This window comes from Physeter macrocephalus, chromosome 4 (assembly GCF_002837175.3).
Source record: "Physeter macrocephalus isolate SW-GA chromosome 4, ASM283717v5, whole genome shotgun sequence".
NCBI classification, from domain to species: Eukaryota; Metazoa; Chordata; class Mammalia; order Artiodactyla; family Physeteridae; genus Physeter; species Physeter macrocephalus.
The window spans coordinates 4,417,797-4,437,260 of NC_041217.1; the positions used below are offsets into that span (position 1 = coordinate 4,417,797).

General features: G+C 38.6%; 1 protein-coding gene across 8 annotated transcripts in view; it reads left to right on the forward strand.

Moving 5' to 3' along the window:
* DENND1B (DENN domain containing 1B) overlaps positions 1–19,464 on the forward strand; it is a 278,187-nt gene that overhangs the window by 145,525 nt on the left and 113,198 nt on the right. For all 8 annotated transcript variants that reach the window (XM_055084008.1, XM_055084009.1, XM_055084007.1 and 5 more), the window contains 2 exons: positions 9,469–9,569; positions 15,622–15,667. In XM_055084008.1, the coding sequence (XP_054939983.1) occupies positions 9,469–9,569; positions 15,622–15,667 (147 nt within the window). The remainder of the gene's footprint in view (positions 1–9,468; positions 9,570–15,621; positions 15,668–19,464) is intronic.

The following is a 19,464-nucleotide window of genomic DNA, read 5'->3' on the forward strand; positions in this document are numbered from 1 at the left end:
CTTCCCGGACCGGGGCGCGAACCCGGTTCCCCTGCATCGGCAGGCGGACGCGCAGCCACTGCGCCACCAGGGAAGCCCCTGATTGCCTTTTTTGACACTAGTCTCTTTAAATAATAATAATTATGACAATAGTAAAGGTCTCTTTGTAAATTCTGAAGTTTATAAATTAGAGGATAATTTCCATGTAGGCCTTTGTCTAAAAAACAAAAAAAGATATGTGTTCAGCTGTTTTCTCCTAGAAATTTTTAACTTTTAAAAAAGTCTATGCCAGAATTGTAATTCCTTGGGGGAAAAGTTATCAATACATCTTAAACTCTTTCAGCTTCACAAATTTCTCTTGCTATATTGACTCTTGTTCAATCTGTGCAGGAACTTGGTTTGCTATCTTTTGGCCTTCACGTAGTCCTAAGGAGAAAACATACTCCTTTCTTCCCATGGCAGGTGGTTCCTTTGTTCATTCATTGAATCACCCCTCATCTATGGCTCACCTAACTCATGCCAGACGGTGTTCTACATACACAGGCAAGGTCACGAGGTCACAGCCTCTGTATCAGTCTGGGTCCAGTCAGGAGAGAGAAACTACAGTCATCTGAACGATGCAAGTTGAATATAAAGAATTTAAGACTGTCACGTGGGATTGGGGTAACGGGGAGGGGCTGCGGGAAGTGCCGGGAGCCGCGAAGCACCTGGCATAGTAGGTAGAAAGCAGCTACGAACCTGAGGGGAGCTGGGGATCTGTGCCCAGAGAGCACACTGCTCTGGAGTCACTGGGAGAGGCCGCCCTCCGGGCTGTCTCGCCGGAGGCCCCCCGCCCCCCGGGAGCCAGCTGAGGGGAGGGTGGCACCAAGGGAGGCTTCCGGCCGCTGGGTGCTGCTCGCAGCGGCGCTGTCACCCACCGGGTGCAGGAGAAGCCTCTGTGCCGCAGGAGCCGCGCGCCGCGGGGGCCCCAGGCACCGTGCCCGGAGCTGCCGAGGCGAGCCGGGGGCCCCCGGCCCCTGCGGCCTGCAGGGCTGAGCTGCTGTCACGCGGCAGCCTGGCAGCCACCCACCCGTGCTTGGCGAGCTCCAAGGGGGACCGCCTGGTGAGTACGCTGGAGCCAGGACGTCAAACCCTGTCTTCGCGAAATGTCGCTTCGTTGTCCTCTCCGGACAAAGCTCAGCATCGTGCCGGCTGCTAAAAGGAAAAGATGTCTAAAGGGCACAGATTTATTTTCCCAGATCTGACAAAGAGGGGTAGGCTTGAGGGTGAGAGGCGGTAGATCGGTAACGGGTACAGTCCACCCCTTTGGATGCTCATCCTCCATCGACACCCTCTAAATCATGTGCACTTCCTGAGCAACAGCAAAGCAAGGCTGTGTGTCTGCCTAATAAGATGTAGCTGTCCTTTTCCAAGCGCAGACGTTTCGCCCTTTCCCCCAAATGAGAAGCAGCACGGTACCGAGTACAGACGGTAGCAGAGAGAGGACTTGGATCTGAGAGGCATGCATTGAAGGCACAGCTTCCATGAATCTCATATTTTGTGGTGATTTACTATGATAAAATAGTGTAATGGAAAGAGTAAAAACTCGTTAACCACTTGAGAAGAAAAACATAGATCTTTATTTTGAAGGAGATATTTGACATTGGTAGAGTTTTCCAAACATAGAGTATAAGGGTATTTATTCTTTTGGTATCGATAAATATTATTATTTGCCAGGTAGTGGGAATTTCAAGGTTATTAATTTATGATTCTCTAGAATCATAATAAATAATAAATTATATAGTGTCAATCAAGGCCAGTCAGTGTGACTGGAACTCTTGATGTGGGAAATATAGGAGGGAGGGTGGTAGATTAAAGAGTTGACCTCAATATTACGCCTGGTTCTGGGAAGGAATTTGTGTTTTCTCTCGGAAATATATACTTGTGTGTGTGTGTGTGTGTGTGTGTATGTGTGCGCAGAGAGTGACAGAGAGAAGTCATGCTACGAGATCTAGTTGGAGAGATAGCAGTGGCCAGATTGTGAAGAACCATGTTTGCTAAATGAAGGGGTTTGGATTTTATCCAGCGGATTGTGGGGAGGCAAATGAGGGACATGCTGTGACCAGTTTTGTTTTGGGGAAGAGAAGCTGGTGGCATTAGAAAAAATAGAGTGGGGAAACTCTGACTGACAGGTGTCTCGTTAAAAGGCAGTCGCAGTAAGTAGAAAAAGAGATGAGCAGCTCCTGAACTAACAGTGACCATGAAAGGTAGATGGAGTTGGGTTCTAGAAACATGGCTAATAAGGAAATGTCTGTTGGATGTAGATTCTGCTTGAAAGTAGGTAAATAAGAGGGAGAAGTTTACAATGACACACAGAGGACAAATATTCATCAGCTATTTCCTTAGTGTCTGATTATATAACGGGGGCAGAGCCTGATGTCATTTGCTACTAGTAAATTGTAACTCTGTAAAGTGTGTTTGTGTGTTTATGTATGGATGTATATATTTACAAGCGTTTGATACGCCTGCTAAATATACATATGTGTATGTTAAGTATATATGGGAATATCATATACAATTTTAATGATACAGCATATAATATATATGTACAATTATTCATTCTCATTTAAATATCTGTAATTTACAAATAGTCACTTCACTTGTAAGGATTCAGAAGTCCTTTGGGGCTGCTTGTGGTTGTCTGTCTTTCAGTTGCTGGTGGTTTGCCATTAGTTTTGTTCCTGGTGAGAGATATTTTAAGTTATGATTTTCAGAGATGCCTACTAGTTAAAAAAGTAGGTTCAGTCAGTTAGATTTTATTTATTGGTTATTTGGAATATGTCCCCAAATGTGGCAGTAGTGTGATTATATCAATAATATCTTCTAAAATTAGAGATTTGTTTTTCAGTTCCTGACTACTCAACTAAAAAATTGGATGACTTCATATAAGCCATTTTTTCCTTTCATCCTGAAGTTTATTATATAAAAAATGAAAGAACTGAACAAGAATGATTTCTAAGGTTCTTCCTAATTGTTAAATTTAGTGATTCTTTAACTGTACTGTTTATTTCTTAAATAAATGCCTTATTTTTAAAAATATGGTTTTCATATAATTCACACGAACAGCCTAACTTACAGTCCTCTAGAATCCAAGGTCTAGAAGTTTGTGTGGAGAGAAGATAGATACATTTGAGCTGTGTTATCGTGTCAGACTCCTGAAAGTTGTGGAAAGGTAGATGGGCCTTCTCCAGGAAAAGCTAAACTGCTACAGAATTGGCGTGAAGATGTGAACTAGAGAGCAGTAAATTTAGTGACGGGGAAAGTCACGTAGGGGGGGAAGGTGTTGGAAGGCGTCGACATTTATGTGCAGTGCCACAGCTACAGAAGTTCAGAATTGAGGTGGGGTTGGTATGACAGGCTCGCTGCGTGCTGAGGCTCGCTGGAGTGAAAGCTCCTCCAGGGCAGAGGCTTTGTCTCCTCGGCCCATTGCTCTGTCCCCGGCACCAGCAGCGATGCCTGACACACGTTTGGTGTCCCACGTCTAGTTGTGTGACCTTGGGCAGTTGGTTTAACTTTGCCTCGGTTTCCCCATGTGTCAAATGAATGAAAGAACGAGTACATGGAAGAAGCAAGAAAATATTAGAATCGTTTGGCTCAGAAGAGCTAATTAACCAGTGACCAACCGTGAGATGAGCAGAACTTTCCAAGGGACTTGGATATGATGCAGAGAGGTCAGGATGAAGTTTAGTAATGAAGCAGCAGAATTTACCATCCTAAAGGGATGGAGAAAGAGAATGAAATATAAGATGATATTTTAGTATAAAAAAGTATTGAAAAAGAAAAATGTACAGCCAAATACTGTCTTTTTTCATGGTATAAAATTGCTGTTTCTCTAAACATTTCTTTACAACTATCACTTAATTTGAGTGTCAGATTTTTGCTCAGGTAAGACTATCTTATAGTGGGGATAGCTTTGTAGTTTTCAAATACTGTGCTGCTACCTTTTTTGTCCTCAACTTTTAAATGTGAATGTAAATTAAATGTGTTTAAATAGATAGTTTTTTAATGCTTTCCACTGAAATTGTTTTCATTCCACAAGGAAATTTATCACGTTCATATCTGCAGCAGTTTATTCTGTGTACCTTTAGGTATTTAGAGCGCGTACATTTCTGAAGTAAACATTGATTCAGTTAAAAATCAAATGAAGTCTCTAATCAATATTTCTTGGATTTTGTGCATAAATACATTCTTAGGGGACATAAATCTGCCCCTCAGTAATTCATATAGAACTTTAGTTGAAGGCAGTGGGACTCCAACATTAAAATGAGGCAGAATCTGGCTAAGAGATACACAGAGACTAGAACAACAGGAGTGGCGGCGCGTCAGGATGAGATCTTTACTTGTAACGCGTGTGAATTAGAATCGTGCTGTTTTCCGTTGTGGTCACCACACTCGATAGATCGTTTTCCTGTCGTCTCCTTGGAAATCTGATAATGTGGTTTTTTTTCTTCTCAAAATAGATGTCTACTGAATTGCTTAAAACATTGCTTAGTTGTATTAGTAGGCTGATCTCCTCAATAAATATATAGTTTAAGAACAAGGTATAAGTGAGATTTCATATGAACTTTGGTTTGGCTTCCAACTAAATATACTTGCAGATGCAGATAGAGATGATAACTCGTAGAATTTTTATCAAGTATCTTATCTTTGTAACATTTTTCAGAGAATCTGCTCTCCTGGTTTCCTGCTGAAGGCGCAGAATGTGATGCCTGGGAAAGTTTTGTAAATTGCATCTCTATCCTAGACCCTGAATTTTTCATTTAAAGGTCAACTGTTCTTCTCTGTCTGTTCAGTCAGAGACTCATTCTCCACTATATAATTAGGATAAAATATTTCCAGCCAGTATATATTATTCAAAGCCTTATAATGAATGGGAATTTTGAATCTTTGTATATCAAAAGGCAGGTTAATATAATGGTTATGGTACTCTGGAGCCTGCTGGCATTGGTCTCCTGGATTTGCCACTTGCTAGTTGTGTGATCTCAGGCAATTGGTGTAACTTTGCCACAGTGTCCTGATCTGTAAAATGGGAGTAGTGATAACACTGCCTGTTTCATATGGTTGTTGTAGCATTAAATCTGAGTATGTCAAGTGCTGAGAATAGTACCTGGCACAGAGCTAGCATCATATAAACGTTTGCTCTCGTTACTGTTGTCAGTGAGAGCGACTCCCTTAGACCTGTGGCCAGAACGGGAAGCTCTAGGTGCCTTTATTCCACCACTGAGCTCACTGTTGCCAACTTTTGTTGTCAGGTTTCTCCCTCTGATTTCACAGGCCCCAGTTCTTGTCTCTTTCACATGGTTTTCATATGTACTTATGTTACAGTTGTACTGTATGGGAAATAAATATCCCAGTGATTTTATTTTGTGTTAGTCAACACCTTGGGTCTGAATCAGTTCAATATATTGAGTGTGCTTTGTGAAATTATATGTGCATTTAAATATTCCTATGCCATTTAACGAAGATGTTTTTTTCTTTAATCTTTATTTGGTACATTTTTTTCTTTATTTAGTACACTTCATTTTTATTCAATGATAGCAATGTATAAGTCCTTCAGTTTCAAGGATGTTATGCCAGGAACATGCTCTAACCCAAACACCAAATCTTCTTCTCTCCTCTCCCCTGCTTTCATGAAGAACAACTGTGGTGTTAGAGAAACAGCTGACAGAATGTCAGAAGAGCGCTGTGGGGTTCTAGCCCTATCATGAACCTATCATAGAATTTTGGGTAATTCTGATCCAAAGAAATACGATTAGCATTTCCCTTGAAGCTTAAAGATTCAATATTTCATAATTAACCTAAAAGTAAGAAGATTCTCCTTCTTACTTGGCTTATAAATTGATCTCATTTCTTTTTTTTTAATTGACATGTAGTTGATTTATAATATTATACTAGTTTCAGGTGGACAACATAGTGATTCAGTATTTTTATAGACTATACTCCATTTGATCTCATTTCTTTTTAGAACTTTATTCTGCAAAGCAAACTTCTAAAGTATGTTGTTTATTTTCCTTAATTTGCAAAGTTCTGGAAATGTACTAGGTAAATGATTTGTTGTGACAGTTAGCACTGTGTTCAGAGGTGCGGACAGATCTTATCCAGAATGAAATCTGGTGTCTTTGCTGTGTCCCAGGAGGCTCTTCAATTCCGACCTTGCTTCCTCTCTGACCTCAACTCCTGCTGTTCTCCCGTTTAATCTAATCAGCCGACCCCCTGCTACTCCAAGAAGGTGCCAAGCCTGCTCTCACCTCAGGACTCCTGAATGCCCTTCTCCCCAGGTCCACCGTACGTGGCTCCCATGCTTCAGTCCGGTCTCAGTGCAGGTGTGGCCACGTCAGTGTTCGTCCCTATGCTCCTGTCTAGAATAGCCCTTCCGCTCTGACCCTGCTTTAGGTTTCTTCACAGAATTTACCTCTGACATAATATGTGTTTTACTTGTTTGTTGTTTGCTTTCCCCACTAATATGTAACGTGTTCTGTTCTGTGTCCCTGTTGCTTAGTAGAGATTTATGATGGCACACGGCAGGTACTCAAACACTCTGTTGAATTAAGCAAGTAAATTATTATAATGTCTCCAGTTTCACAGTTAATGTGCTTTAAAGCTTTCAGAGATTATGTTTAGATAGATTTCGAAGGTGGATCTGAATTATAGTCTAGTTAAAATGTTCCGTTAACCACCCGTATGGAAAAAACAATTCTTAACTATTACTAAAAATACACAATGTTAGAATTGATCTGATCTAAGAGTAGAGAATGTTAGATCTCTCAGAGACGGCGTTTATAGATCATCTGGCATATATTTCTTATTTTAAAGATTAGGAAACTGGGATCTGGTTATATTTGCAGGTGTGCCAGAGTGGCACAGCCTCTTAGTGGCCAGTCCCTAAATTTTGTCCACGATGTACTTCATTGTTCTTACCTTAGACAACTTGCATATAACTGTGTTTAATTTCCTAGTAAATTTATTTTTTCTTAATTGTATTTTTTTTACTTACAAGTTTACTATCTCCTCTACAAAGTATATGCTGTAATAGTATCTTCTCTATTTTTTAAATCACATAGTTATTACATGATGCTAGGTGGGTAAGGGATATCTTCTCTGGTAGGTTTCTGCCTTCTTTGGAAATCTCCACTTGGATGTCTCATAGTTAACAGGATCAGTATTTGTGAGAGCACATTCCTTACAGTCCCACCTGAACCTGACACTTTTGTTATATTTCTTTAAATAATTCGTCCTGGTCGCTTAGGCCAGAAACTGAGGTTTGGGGCGGGGCGGGGATGTGGGATGGGTAGTATTTTTACCTCTCCCTGTCACTGATCCCCTGCATCTAAGAAGCTAACAAATCCTGTAGAGCTTCCTTCTTTCCTGGTAGATCTTGATCAGCTGGCGTGACCCTCTGCTGAATGCTGGCCTTTGCAGAAAGTTTGTGACTTGACTTCTCGTTGCAGAAATCATCCTCTAAGAAACCAGTCAAATTCATCAGATGATATTGAGCCTTATTAGCGAGACATTTATAACTTCACTTAAGGATAACCATTAAGGGCATAGGGGGACAGCTGTAGCATTTAATAGAGTGCTTTGGACTCTGGGTGTGCCTAGTAAAATAAGTTACTATTATTATAATTCCTCATTTTGAGAATGCATTTCTTCCCTCTTGTTACACTGTTAATTATTTTCTCAACAATAAAACAGAATACTTTTTAAAACGGTTTTAAATGAGCTCTTTTAAAAGCCATCTATCTGCAGATGGAGAAATTGAGTAAATTAACTGCCTTTCACAGCTGCATAAGTGCTTTTAGCCCATCAAGTTACACTGAAACATTTAAAGTTACCTCATTTACAACCGGGGAGCACTCTCGGAAGAATTGACACAACTGAGATCAACCCCATTTTCATTTCCCTCCAGTTCAGATATGTAAGAGAGAGAAATCTGGTCCGTAATTGTTACATAGAAGTATCTGAATGCCTCCTAGTGGTATACTGTGTGCTCTAATTAAGGAATTTTAAAAATAATATTTATTGAAGGAATAGTGTAGATAAACTATTAAAACTTCTAAGTGCAAAGTAATAAAACCCTTGAATGATAGCATTCTAAATGGAACAGATAAATTTTTTGCCATATGAAATTAATTAAAAATCTTAACTGGAAAAAAATACAATACCTATGACGAAGATGAAAATACTTTTCATCAAAATTTTTACGTTTGGGGTTCAGATTAGATTATTTTAACCGACTTTTAAAAAATTTAGTGGAACTATTTTGCACTTAAATATAGACAAATGTTGCTATTAAGATTGAATTGCTTTGTTTACGTTTATCCTTTTGAATTAATTTGATTACTATGTATAAATTTTAATTTCTTTGTATAATAAAATAGAAATAATGGTTTATAGAAATTTTGTGGTGCATTTTCAGATGGTTTTATTTTTAAATTCTGATTTTCAAGTTAAATAAAATGACTTATTCAGTAAATGTCTTGAAAATGCAGACTCTGGCAAAACTTTAAAATGAAGAATGCTGATTTAATTATTGCTTGAAATGCTAAGAAATGACTCAGCACGTACAGAAATATAATTTAAAATGTAAACGAAGTCAGAGAAAGAATTCTGATCAGGGTCAGTGGGAGGGAGGAAAAAAGAAGCGATATCCCTTTGTTAAGCATTAAAAAATATTTAATCAACCGCTTGCCAAAACAAAACAATTAAAATGGCAATTACCTTTAAAATAGCATCAGTGTATTTGCAGCTGTTGTGATGTAAAGCTAGGAAACACGATGTTAATCTGAAATGAGCAGTTTAAATATGAAATTATGATATCCTTGGCTTCCTGTGGCACAGCTGTCAAGCTTGGGCAGCTCGCTGGTCAACAGTGACATTCTCCGTGTCAGCGAGCAGAGTCTCCTGATACCGTCACCCGCGGTTCACACATTGCTGAAGCTCCAGCTGTCGAACGTTGAGTCCCCTGGTGATGCTGCCGCTTCCAGACTCTGCTGACTGGCTCATGTCTCATTCTTTGGCAATTTGCCCTAATGCTATCCCCCAGGAGCTTCCAGCCTCTCCTCCTTCCCGTATTGCATCGTGGCGTATTAACCTGAGTGAGTGCAACCCGGGCGGCACACACTGTGATTTCCTCCGGTTCCTTCTAAGACGCTCGCCTGATTTTTCAGTTTTCCTTTTGTATGTTCTAAGTTTTGACCCCAAACGCTATATTTTCAGGAAGTTGTAACCGTCTACATAAGATGCCCAAGAAGCTGCTTTGCTGCTTGTGTATTTTTCAGAGGGCCTTCTGAAACATGAGACTTTTTGCAGGCAGAATTGGTCAAGATAATGTGATTCGGGTCGTTAAGTAAATTGTTTTATGAGTATCTTCAATCTTTGATAACTTGAGCATGTCCCTGTGTTTGGAGGGCCGGCGGCCACTTACTGCTGTTTTCCTCTTACAACCTTTAGTTAACCGCCTGTGTCCATGGATCGGTCGCCCTGCTCTTCCCGATGTACTGGCAGCACATCTACATCCCAGTGCTCCCTCCCCATCTGCTGGACTACTGCTGGTAAGCTGGCTCCGCCGGGCTCCCGGTGGTCCAGGTTTCAGGGTTAGAAAGAGCGGTTCATGTGTGGATTGAGTAAGCGTGGAGTGCGTGTGTGTGTGTATATATATATATATATATATATATATGAATGAGATCTCTGAAACGTGACGTGGAGATTAGTAACAAGTATTAAAAGGTGGTTTTATGAAGGGAGGACTAGTTCTCTCCAAAGGTAGCAAAAATTTATACTTGGCAAACAAAGTTCTTTAGATTTTGTGAGTTTCCTCTGTAATCATCTAGATAATTAAATGCATAAATAGAAGCCGATCCGGTCTTCGCGCTGGTTAGGAGCATTTTACAGAAGTTGCGGCGTCAGTGAGAGCACCGCATCCCAGGTGCCAGCATTTGTCTGCAGAGTCTTTCGGACACCGGGTTGCCTCTGTCGGAGCACACGCCCGTTACCTCCACCTCAGGACACACCTTGCCTCACGCCTCTTCCCTCAGTAGCACATCCAGTACCAGATACCAGCAGAGGGGTCGCCTCTAATGCAGGGGTTCCCTGAGTTCCTGGTTATCGAAGCCTCAGCCCTGAGCCACTATGAAAGTGTTGACAGGTGTCGGGAACAATTCTGGAGACTTCCTTGGCATTGCAGACAACTGCCGGCGATCTCACCGCTCTGAATTCAACTGCCCCCTTCCCCTGGAGGTGAGGGGAGTCAGACTCCCCAACAGCAGCCTTGGGATCTTCCTCGGGGCTGTAGGGCCATCATCTTCTGCAGGCGTAGCTCAGTTCTTAAGAAACCAGGTGACATTTTTACTCTGAAGCATGCGTGTGCGTGGTGCGCACGTATACACACACACACACACACACACACACACACACACACACACAGAAAGAGGGAAGTGATTTTGACCATAACGTGTTCGTTGGTATCACAACTCATGTTATTAAAAAACAAAGCTCTTTTAGAATCAAAGTCGTTATTTATTTAACTTTCTGATTTCACGAAAAGAAAGAGGGAAGTGATTTTGACCATAACGTGTTCGTTGGTATCACAACTCATGTTATTAAAAAACAAAGCTCTTTTAGAATCAAAGTCGTTATTTATTTAACTTTCTGATTTCACGAAAAGCAGATCACTTAAAGCGTTTAAGGGTTAACATGATCTAAGTTCCTAACACTGAAGTTTTCAAGACTAGCCCTCTTCAGGACAAATGATTTTTAATGACAGTACATCTCTCTGGCCACATATTGATTATACCAGTGAATTGTGTGTTTCCACAGCAGGGTAAATCGCATGGATGACGCTGGGCAGCAGGCTTCCAGTGACCTTCCACTGCCATTCTGCCCCTTGGGTGCTGGGAGGGAGAAGCAGTGGGCAGGAGGCTGTAGGTGTGTGATGTAATTACACTGTGAAGCAGCACACGTACGAATCTGAGAGTGCAGCTGGATCCAGAGATAGCTCTCTCGGTATTCACTTTAGAGCGTCTTCTCTGACCAGTACGCCTGGAATAGGCCAGCATCCTTGACAGCAGGGACCTCGGTTCTTCCGTGCCGACATGTGTAGTGGATCTCTCCACGTAGTATTCAGTAATTAGAACTTACTTTAGATAATGTTGACGAAAGTATTTGAAAATATATTGATGTATGATTTTTTAAAATCTGTATTAAAGTAGTGGTTCAAGAACCAACACTTCTAATTGTGAGGTTTAGAATTATATTATATCATATGTAATATTAGTGCCATTTAAATTTTTCTATAAAAAATGTTCTGAAATCTTAGGAGGCCACACACCCCTTTAAGTTCAGTCCTCCAATGATTACACACTTAGGACTTTCTAAAATATTGTTATGTAGAAACTATTGCCACCTCTTTCCAGATACGTCTTCCTGATACTTTCTAACCCTGCCATCAAGTCCTTTTTCTTCTGCTTCCACTGTGATGAAGGAAGCTTGTTTCATATTTCAGTCTTACTAGTTTCTAACCTCTGAAGTAGCCCCTTCAGGACAAGTTCTCACAGCTGCCATGCCGGGCACTTGCCTGGCCCAGAGACTAGAGCAGTGATAGTCACACAAGGAGTTATCTGAGAGTTCCTGAGCCTTAAGGTCACAGTGATAGGTTCAGCTTCTAACATAGGAAGTGGGCAGTATCATATACTTTTCTTCCCCCCCCGAAAACAGCTGTCTGTGACTCCAGCTCTCTTTCATTGTCAGAAAATTCCATGGACTAAACTGTTCCCTAGGGAAAGTGGTTTTCTTCCCTTTACATCTTTGCAAATGATCCTATATGCAAAAGGGACAGAAATATTAGAGATTATCCCTTCAATCTCATGGTTTTTGAGTAAAGAAAATTTTATATTCCACTCCAAAAATAGCACCAGGAAGATGTGATAGGGGTAGATGTGTATTTTGCCAACTCTTCAAGGTGATTGGACTTTCCCAATCCTGAGGCAGTCCCGGCTCCTGGAAGTGTGTCTGTGGTGTGGCATAGACTTGGAGGGCCACGATGCCATCTTGTGACCGTGGATGAATAGCGCATCTTGGTCGGCTGACGCAGGCTTGCTAATTTGTCGGCTCGTTCGTTCATCCATTTGTACACCAGACGTGTAGTAAACGTGTTTGCCAGGCCGCGAGTATGTAATGTAATGAATAAGACGTAGCTTCTGCCCTCTTGGATCCCCAGATAGGAAGAAATTCCCACGTTTGTGCACATGTACACACGCGCACGTGATGAGCACAGAGGAATACTGTGATGCTATAGGGTTTAGGTCTGAGGCATATAAAAGAATGCTGAGCGGAACACCTAGGAGGAAGTGCCCACCCGTCTGCTAGGGTAGGGAAGGCTACTGGGAAGCGGTGACGCCATCTTTGTTTTCCCCTTAATCTACCAGTATAAGGGGAAAATGGGCAGTTTCTATTTAACAGGTATGAAGTTTCCGTTATTCAAGATGATTAAGTTTTAGAGATCTGTATAGCATTGTGCCTTTACTTAACCAATACTCTATTGTAGACCTAGAAATTTGCTAAGAGGATGGATCTCAGGTTAGGTATTGATACTGAAAAAACAAAGCAAAACAAAACAAAACAACAAAGGGAAAGTACTTTAATATAGCGAGTCTAAAGTGACATTGCCAGACACTCTTAACCTTCTGAGCCCTTAGACACCTCGGAGGTAGGGTGATTCCAGTACCAGTCAAAGTATAATCATTTATTTGTTCTAGAATGGTTGTCACCTTTTTATTTAGGCAATCTGTCTGATTCTTCATTCTATGAAAGGAGAAGATTTAGCTCCTAAGAGAATAGTGTTTTAAAAACATAAATGGGAAAGTATGTTGTTTAGACTACCCTAAGTTAATAGACTGCTGTTACAGTCTTACCCCATGGGTGGCCTCCATGAGAAAACCTAAAAAGAAAAAAAGCTATTACATAGTAATTATTTTTCAACAAAGATTAGTTGCTACCAAAAAGAAGCAGCAGTCATAATAGAGCCTTCTGTATCTTATCTTTGCAAAATAATTCCATTGACAGAAAGATCTAGGATAGTTTTGCACATGGCTGATGAAACATCTGTGTTGCCAAGGATCTCTTCCTGACTTATTAACGCTCTGTCTCATTAGGAGTTTTCAGCTAGGGTAGCAAAATTACTTTTCATGAGACTTGGCTGACTTAATATTAGGATGTATACAATCCAGTTTCATGACAATGAAATAACTATTCAGTTAAATCTATATTCTGAAAAAACATCATATTTATTTTAGGAAAGTATGCTCTCGTTAATAATGTTTGCAGTCTAGCATGTTTATATTTTAGATTTTGTAGAAATTAGTGAGGTGAAAACACGCAGAGATACCCAGTGATCCCATAGAAAAAGTTGTGGGTTACTTTATTATTAAGTTCTGCCTAAGAGTTCTTTATTGGATTTTTATTCTAGTTTAACAATTTCTGTAAATTTATTGTTTATGTTTCAAGAGATAACTAGCTTTCATGAAGTTTTAGAAGTGTTATCTTAGATGTATTTCGTAGGACTTCAATTGGTAGTTATTACTTTTGGCTCAGATTTTTTGAAATCTGATCCACTCAGTGTACCTTCAACATATGTAAAATGGATGTAATAATTATTTTTAGAAGTCTTCAGTGTTTTGATTAACACTCATTGTATTAAAACGTGCCTTGAGGTTTGAGATATTATGAATCTTTCTATATTATGAATCTCGTTGGTCGGATAACCTAGCCTGGGGCGAATGGGAAAATTGCACAGTAACTTTAATAAATTTGTACTACTTTGGGTGTGGAGAAGGCTTGACATATTTAAGATCTTGGGAGTTGCCCACCCTGTTCTGTGAAAGTTGCCGGAACCCAGTCATGGGAGGCCAGAGTAGTTAGTGGCACATATTTTATATCGTCTGTGGAGTCCCAGAAGGAATTCCAGAGATGAGAACTTGAACTGGGGAAGCAACTAGGCTTCTTTTACTTAAGCAAAAGTGGAACAGTCCACATTTATTCTTTCTGTTTCCTTTTGAAGGCAGAAAATCTGTTAGGTCTTAGGGATATCAAGGCCTATAAATAGTTCTCAACTTTCAGTCAAAGGAAATATCCAGAATATCAGATCAACTCCAGATGGTCTACTGCATAAAAATTAAAAAAAAAAAATAGGAAGGAACAAAGCTATAGAAGACAAAGACAACTGGGAATTAGAATCTGGTACAATATGACTTAAGGAACAGGCTAATAAGGATTGGAATAAGAACTTGAACCGTTTTTATTTTTTGTGAATTCTGGATATAGAAGTTAGTGGCTAGCCATCCTATCCTTAAATAAATTAGGAACTGTTTAAGGTTACTTTGAAAACTGTGGATCTAGCAAGGTACCTCTTTTATCTGTAACTGGTTCTCAGTAGCAAAGTGGACATGCAGGAGTTTGGACAGCTCTGTTCTAATAATGACAGGGATGTTTGGAAAATTATGCAAATTCTTGGAAAAAGAAGATTATCTGTTTTCATTAACAGAAAAGGTTTGCATTAAATGTAACACAAAGAAGTATATAAAAGAAATGCCAAAATGTTTTATTTTTAAATAACTATTTATTTGCATATCTTCTACCACATTTGTAGACATTGTTCATTTTCATGTTTTCTTGTTAAATAATATTTTAATTTTGAAATGTCAAGTTGAATAATTTCCGCCCTATATTTCATGAGAAGTATTTTTGAAATTGCTAGTAAGTCTGATTTTGTATATTACAAAAATTATATAATGTCTGTATTCTCTGCCAGAGTATAAGCTCCAGAAGGGAGTATATTCTGTCTGTATTGTTTATTATTGTGCCCTAACCCCTGTGCCAGGCACCGGCACCTGAGTATGCTCCACATATTGGGTTGAATTAATCCATAGCATTCTTAAACTTACCTGAATATTTTAAAATTTATTAAAATTATATTATTGCTACAATTAAAAGTGGGATAAATAAGAATGTACAGAGGTTTTAAATAATAGGCAAGATACATGAGTGGAAAGATAGCACAGAAATAGAATGGTAACAGTGGGGGAGGAAATTAGTAATCTTTGCACCTCTAGTTCCCAAAGCGTGCCTGGCACATAGTAGGTCTCAGTAAATATATTGTGACTGACTCAGAAATTTGGGTGACTAAATAGTAGGTGTGAAACAATGAATATATATTAAGAAAATCATACAAGAATCTAACTGAATAAAAAAATGTACAAAGAAATGTGAATAAATTTGATGATTATTTAGGATATATTTGATGGGAAGTATACAGAAAAGATTCATCTCAGACTACGGCCTAGACCCTAATATTCTTGTTTTTTAAACATTACAACTTTTAATTATAAATGATTTTGTGGTTTTCTATAAATCAACCTTAATTTGAATATATTAGTGGCCTCTAAGATTATATTTGAGTTTCCTATACTGAATAATTTTAAATATCTGTGATGTACTATGTTAGAACTATACATTTAATACATTTGTGTTTTAAAGCATTCTGAATTACTGATATTATTGTTTCAGTTTTAATGAACTATATGAACACATACATATATATTTTCAATTTAGCGCCCCAATGCCATACCTGATCGGAATACACTCCAGCCTCATAGAGGTGAGTATCTTTCAGACATGAGACGGTGATAACTATTATTTTTATGAATTAATTTAAAACAGTTGTGTTTTGAAAGCATATCAACTGAATAGTACAAAGAAGTGACTAGTTGCATATTTAGAGTGTACTTACATGATCATTTTCAAAAAGGTAGTGTTAAAATAATTTTATTTTAATTAGTATGCAAAATGACCGTCTTCAGTGGTATGAGACCCATGGAAAGTAGGTTCTATTTGGTTGAAGTCATATGGTAAGTTTTAAATACTAAAAACCTTAGTCTTTGATGAACCACTTTCTTTATGGAACTTGAGATCTTTTATATCCATTTCTCTTTCAGAAGAAATATTTCTGTATTTTGAAAGTGAGAATTTATGTAATTATGAGTCATAAAGGGAAAGTGTTTTTATTTTGCAAACTTCACTATAATTCAGTGTATCAGTGTTTTTCAAAATGTGTTTTAATACACTAATCATGAACTTTTAAATTAGATTATAGCTTTGTAAGACTTTAATTTCAGTCCTGTTGGGACTTAAAATGTGGGGGTTTTTTTGTTTTGTTTTTTTTTTTTTGCACTGTCATTCGAAAATGACTTTTGTCACTTGTTATCACTGTAGTGAAAAACCTTGAGCTTTAAACACCTTGAACTTGAAATCAGTGATATTTCCAGAGAGGACTTCTTATAAGATTTCGAAAAAAGTAAACAAGGGCTTCCCTGGTGGCGCAGTGGTTGCGCGTCCGCCTGCCGATGCAGGGGAACCGGGTTCGCGCCCCGGTCTGGGAGGATCCCACGTGCCGCGGAGCGGCTGGGCCCGTGAGCCATGGCCGCTGAGCCTGCGCGTCCGGAGCCTGTGCTCCGCAACGGGAGAGGCCGCAACAGAGGGAGGCCCGCATACCACAAAAAAAAAAAAAAAAAAAAAAGTAAACAAAAGACTTGGGTCAGTTGCGTGGCATCATTATGCCGGCTGATTTGTTCAAATATATTTCTTTTCTTGCTGGTTGTTCATATTGTACTTTAACCCAATTTCTAATAAGCAACTTTAATGAGTTAGATTTGGTTTTCTGATTAGTTCTTGTCATTGTATATACCATCAGTCCTCACTTTGCTGATCAAGGAAGAGCCTGGTGATTATTTTAAAATTCCTGAGCATCCTTTGTGGAGAGAGTCGTGCTTTAACCATTAATAAAGAATACATTTTAATGAATTTTTAGTAGGTTTAATTCCTTTTTAATTTTGAAGTCTGTGTTGGATAACATTATGACTCTATATTTTGTCAATTTTTAGAAAACAACTTCTTACAGCCCAAGGTACTTGCAGTGAAAGGACAAATTGTATAAGATAAAACATGAATAAATAGGTATTTAATCTGTTATTAGAGTGTGGAATATATGACTGGCATTTTATTCATCAGTAGTTTGACTTTTTGCAAAATCTAACCATGGTTGGTTGGTATGGTTTCAAAAAATGTCATCAAATTTGATTTTGATGTTAGTGCCCGTATCTCTTCTTATGTAATGTACCTAATAGAATACGTAGTTTTTATAATACATTTATTTATACAGATGAAAAATATTTCAAGTGGTTGATTGTACCTGTTGATGTTGTTATTATTAGTTTTACATAATGATTCTAGACCAACTTTTACAACAAATGATTCAGCTTTTCCAAAATATTGTGGAAAGGAGTACATGCTTTAAATATTCAATTCAGTTTATCACATGTTTACTGTACGCCTGTAGGGAAAATCAGTCCTTTTTTAAAGGAGCAAATTTAAGAATTTTTTACTCCTTAGAGTATTGTCTTGGAGAAGCAGTCCTTTCTAACTTTAAATTGGCTGTTATTAAATGAGACTGTGTAAAGCCATGATTAGATCGGCTGAAATCTCTGTACCTTTTATACTCTGGACTTATCAAACTGTCTTAATAGTCAATTTTGTTTGGTTTAATAGTGAATGAGAAACTATAATAGGAACTTTAAGAATGTCTTTAAACCAGTTGGGTACCATTTAGTAACTTTCGTCTTAATCTTTTACCAGGTGATACAGATCCTACGTTTCCATTTTTATGATGACATTATTACACAGATTTTTTTCACTAAAATTCTGATCTTTTGTGTTTTTTTATTTTATATAAATGGTATTATAATTAAAACATAAATATATATTTACATATTTTATATATGAGACAGAACTGCATAATTTTTCACATTTGTTTGGCTGCAAATACAACTAATTTTTTGTGGAGGAAGAATCCAAATATTCTCTTCTCTCTCAGTCAAGACAGTTTCAACACTTTTTATCAGTTTTACAAAGACTTTTAAACATAATTAATTGTTCAAAGACATGAAATTAATGTTTTTCTAAATCTTTTTAAAAAATTATTTTTATGTGATCATAAGTAAAAGATGACTAGAAATCTCTTTTTAAAATGTAAATTTGCTTCTGAAATTAAGGGCAAGGGCATTTTGTTCTCCCTGAAAACTAGACTTTAGGGATGAAGTCAAAGCAAACGAAGGCCTGTAAGTGATTGGGAATAAATCAGTGCAGGCTATAAATGTGAGAGTTATAGTATTTGTTTTAATACACAAAGGAGTCTAGGTAAAGTGTTGACCCAGTTTCACAGTATCGTGTGGCTGCTTCCACCCTTTCCCTTCCTCGCTCCGTGCGCACGTGTTGCAGGTGTGCTAGCATCACCTGGAAGGAGGATGCGTGTGGAGGACGCCAGGAGCCTCGCCGGCTCAGCAGCTGCTGTTGTTCTCAACAAGACTTTGTCTGTGTCCTACTATTATTTTCTTATTTTTGAAGAAAAAGCACCCTGTTTTTTCACATTTTCTTACTCTTTACCCATCCAAACAAGTTTTGATGAATTTTATGAGAGGTAAAAATATGGGACAGAGAAAGTGGTGCCGTTTTATATGCCATATGACTTTCCACTCCTGTTTAGAAAAAAATGGCTAAAGCCTGATTTGGAGGGAAATAACAGAGAAAATACATTAATAAGAATTTTTTAAAAAAGATTTAAATTACATGCTATGTTCTCCCCCCTTTTTTGCTTATGTAGAATTGTTCTTGTTTTAGGGAGGCCCAGTCTGTTGATTAATTGAAATGAATACATTTTCCATTCTTAATGAGTGTTCCTGTTAACAAATTTTAATATTCAGCTATTATCAGACTTCTTAAAAGTAAGAGAAACTTTGAAAAAGGTATACATTTCATACTAATGCTAATTTCCTTTATTCAGAGATTTTTTTTTTAAACTTTTAATTTTATATTGGCGTATAACCGATTGACAAAGTTGTGATAGTTTCAGGTGCACAGCGAAGTGACTCAGCTATTCAGAGTTTAGTGTTAGCGTCATTACAGACATTTTGGGGTCACATAACCATTACTCTATGCTATTTATTTATTTATTTATTTTTGCTGTACGCGGGGCCTCTCACTGCCGTGGCCTCTCCCGTTGCGGAGCACAGGCTCCGGACGCGCAGGCTCAGCGGCCACGGCTCACGGGCCCAGCCGCTCCGCGGCACGTGGGATCTTCCCGGACCGGGGCACGAACCCGTGTCCCCTGCATCGGCAGGCGGATTCTCAACCACTGCGCCACCAGGGAAGCCCTGCTCTATGCTATTTAGATGAACTCATTTCATTCCCTGAAAAACACATCAGGTTTCTGGATTATCTTTACATTTTCTGTTAAAAGAGCAACTTAGAATTGAAGATGGAAATCAAAATGATGATATACTTTTTGCATACAAATGCCATTAATATAAATATAGTTTTTGCTCATAGGTTATTTTTGTAGTT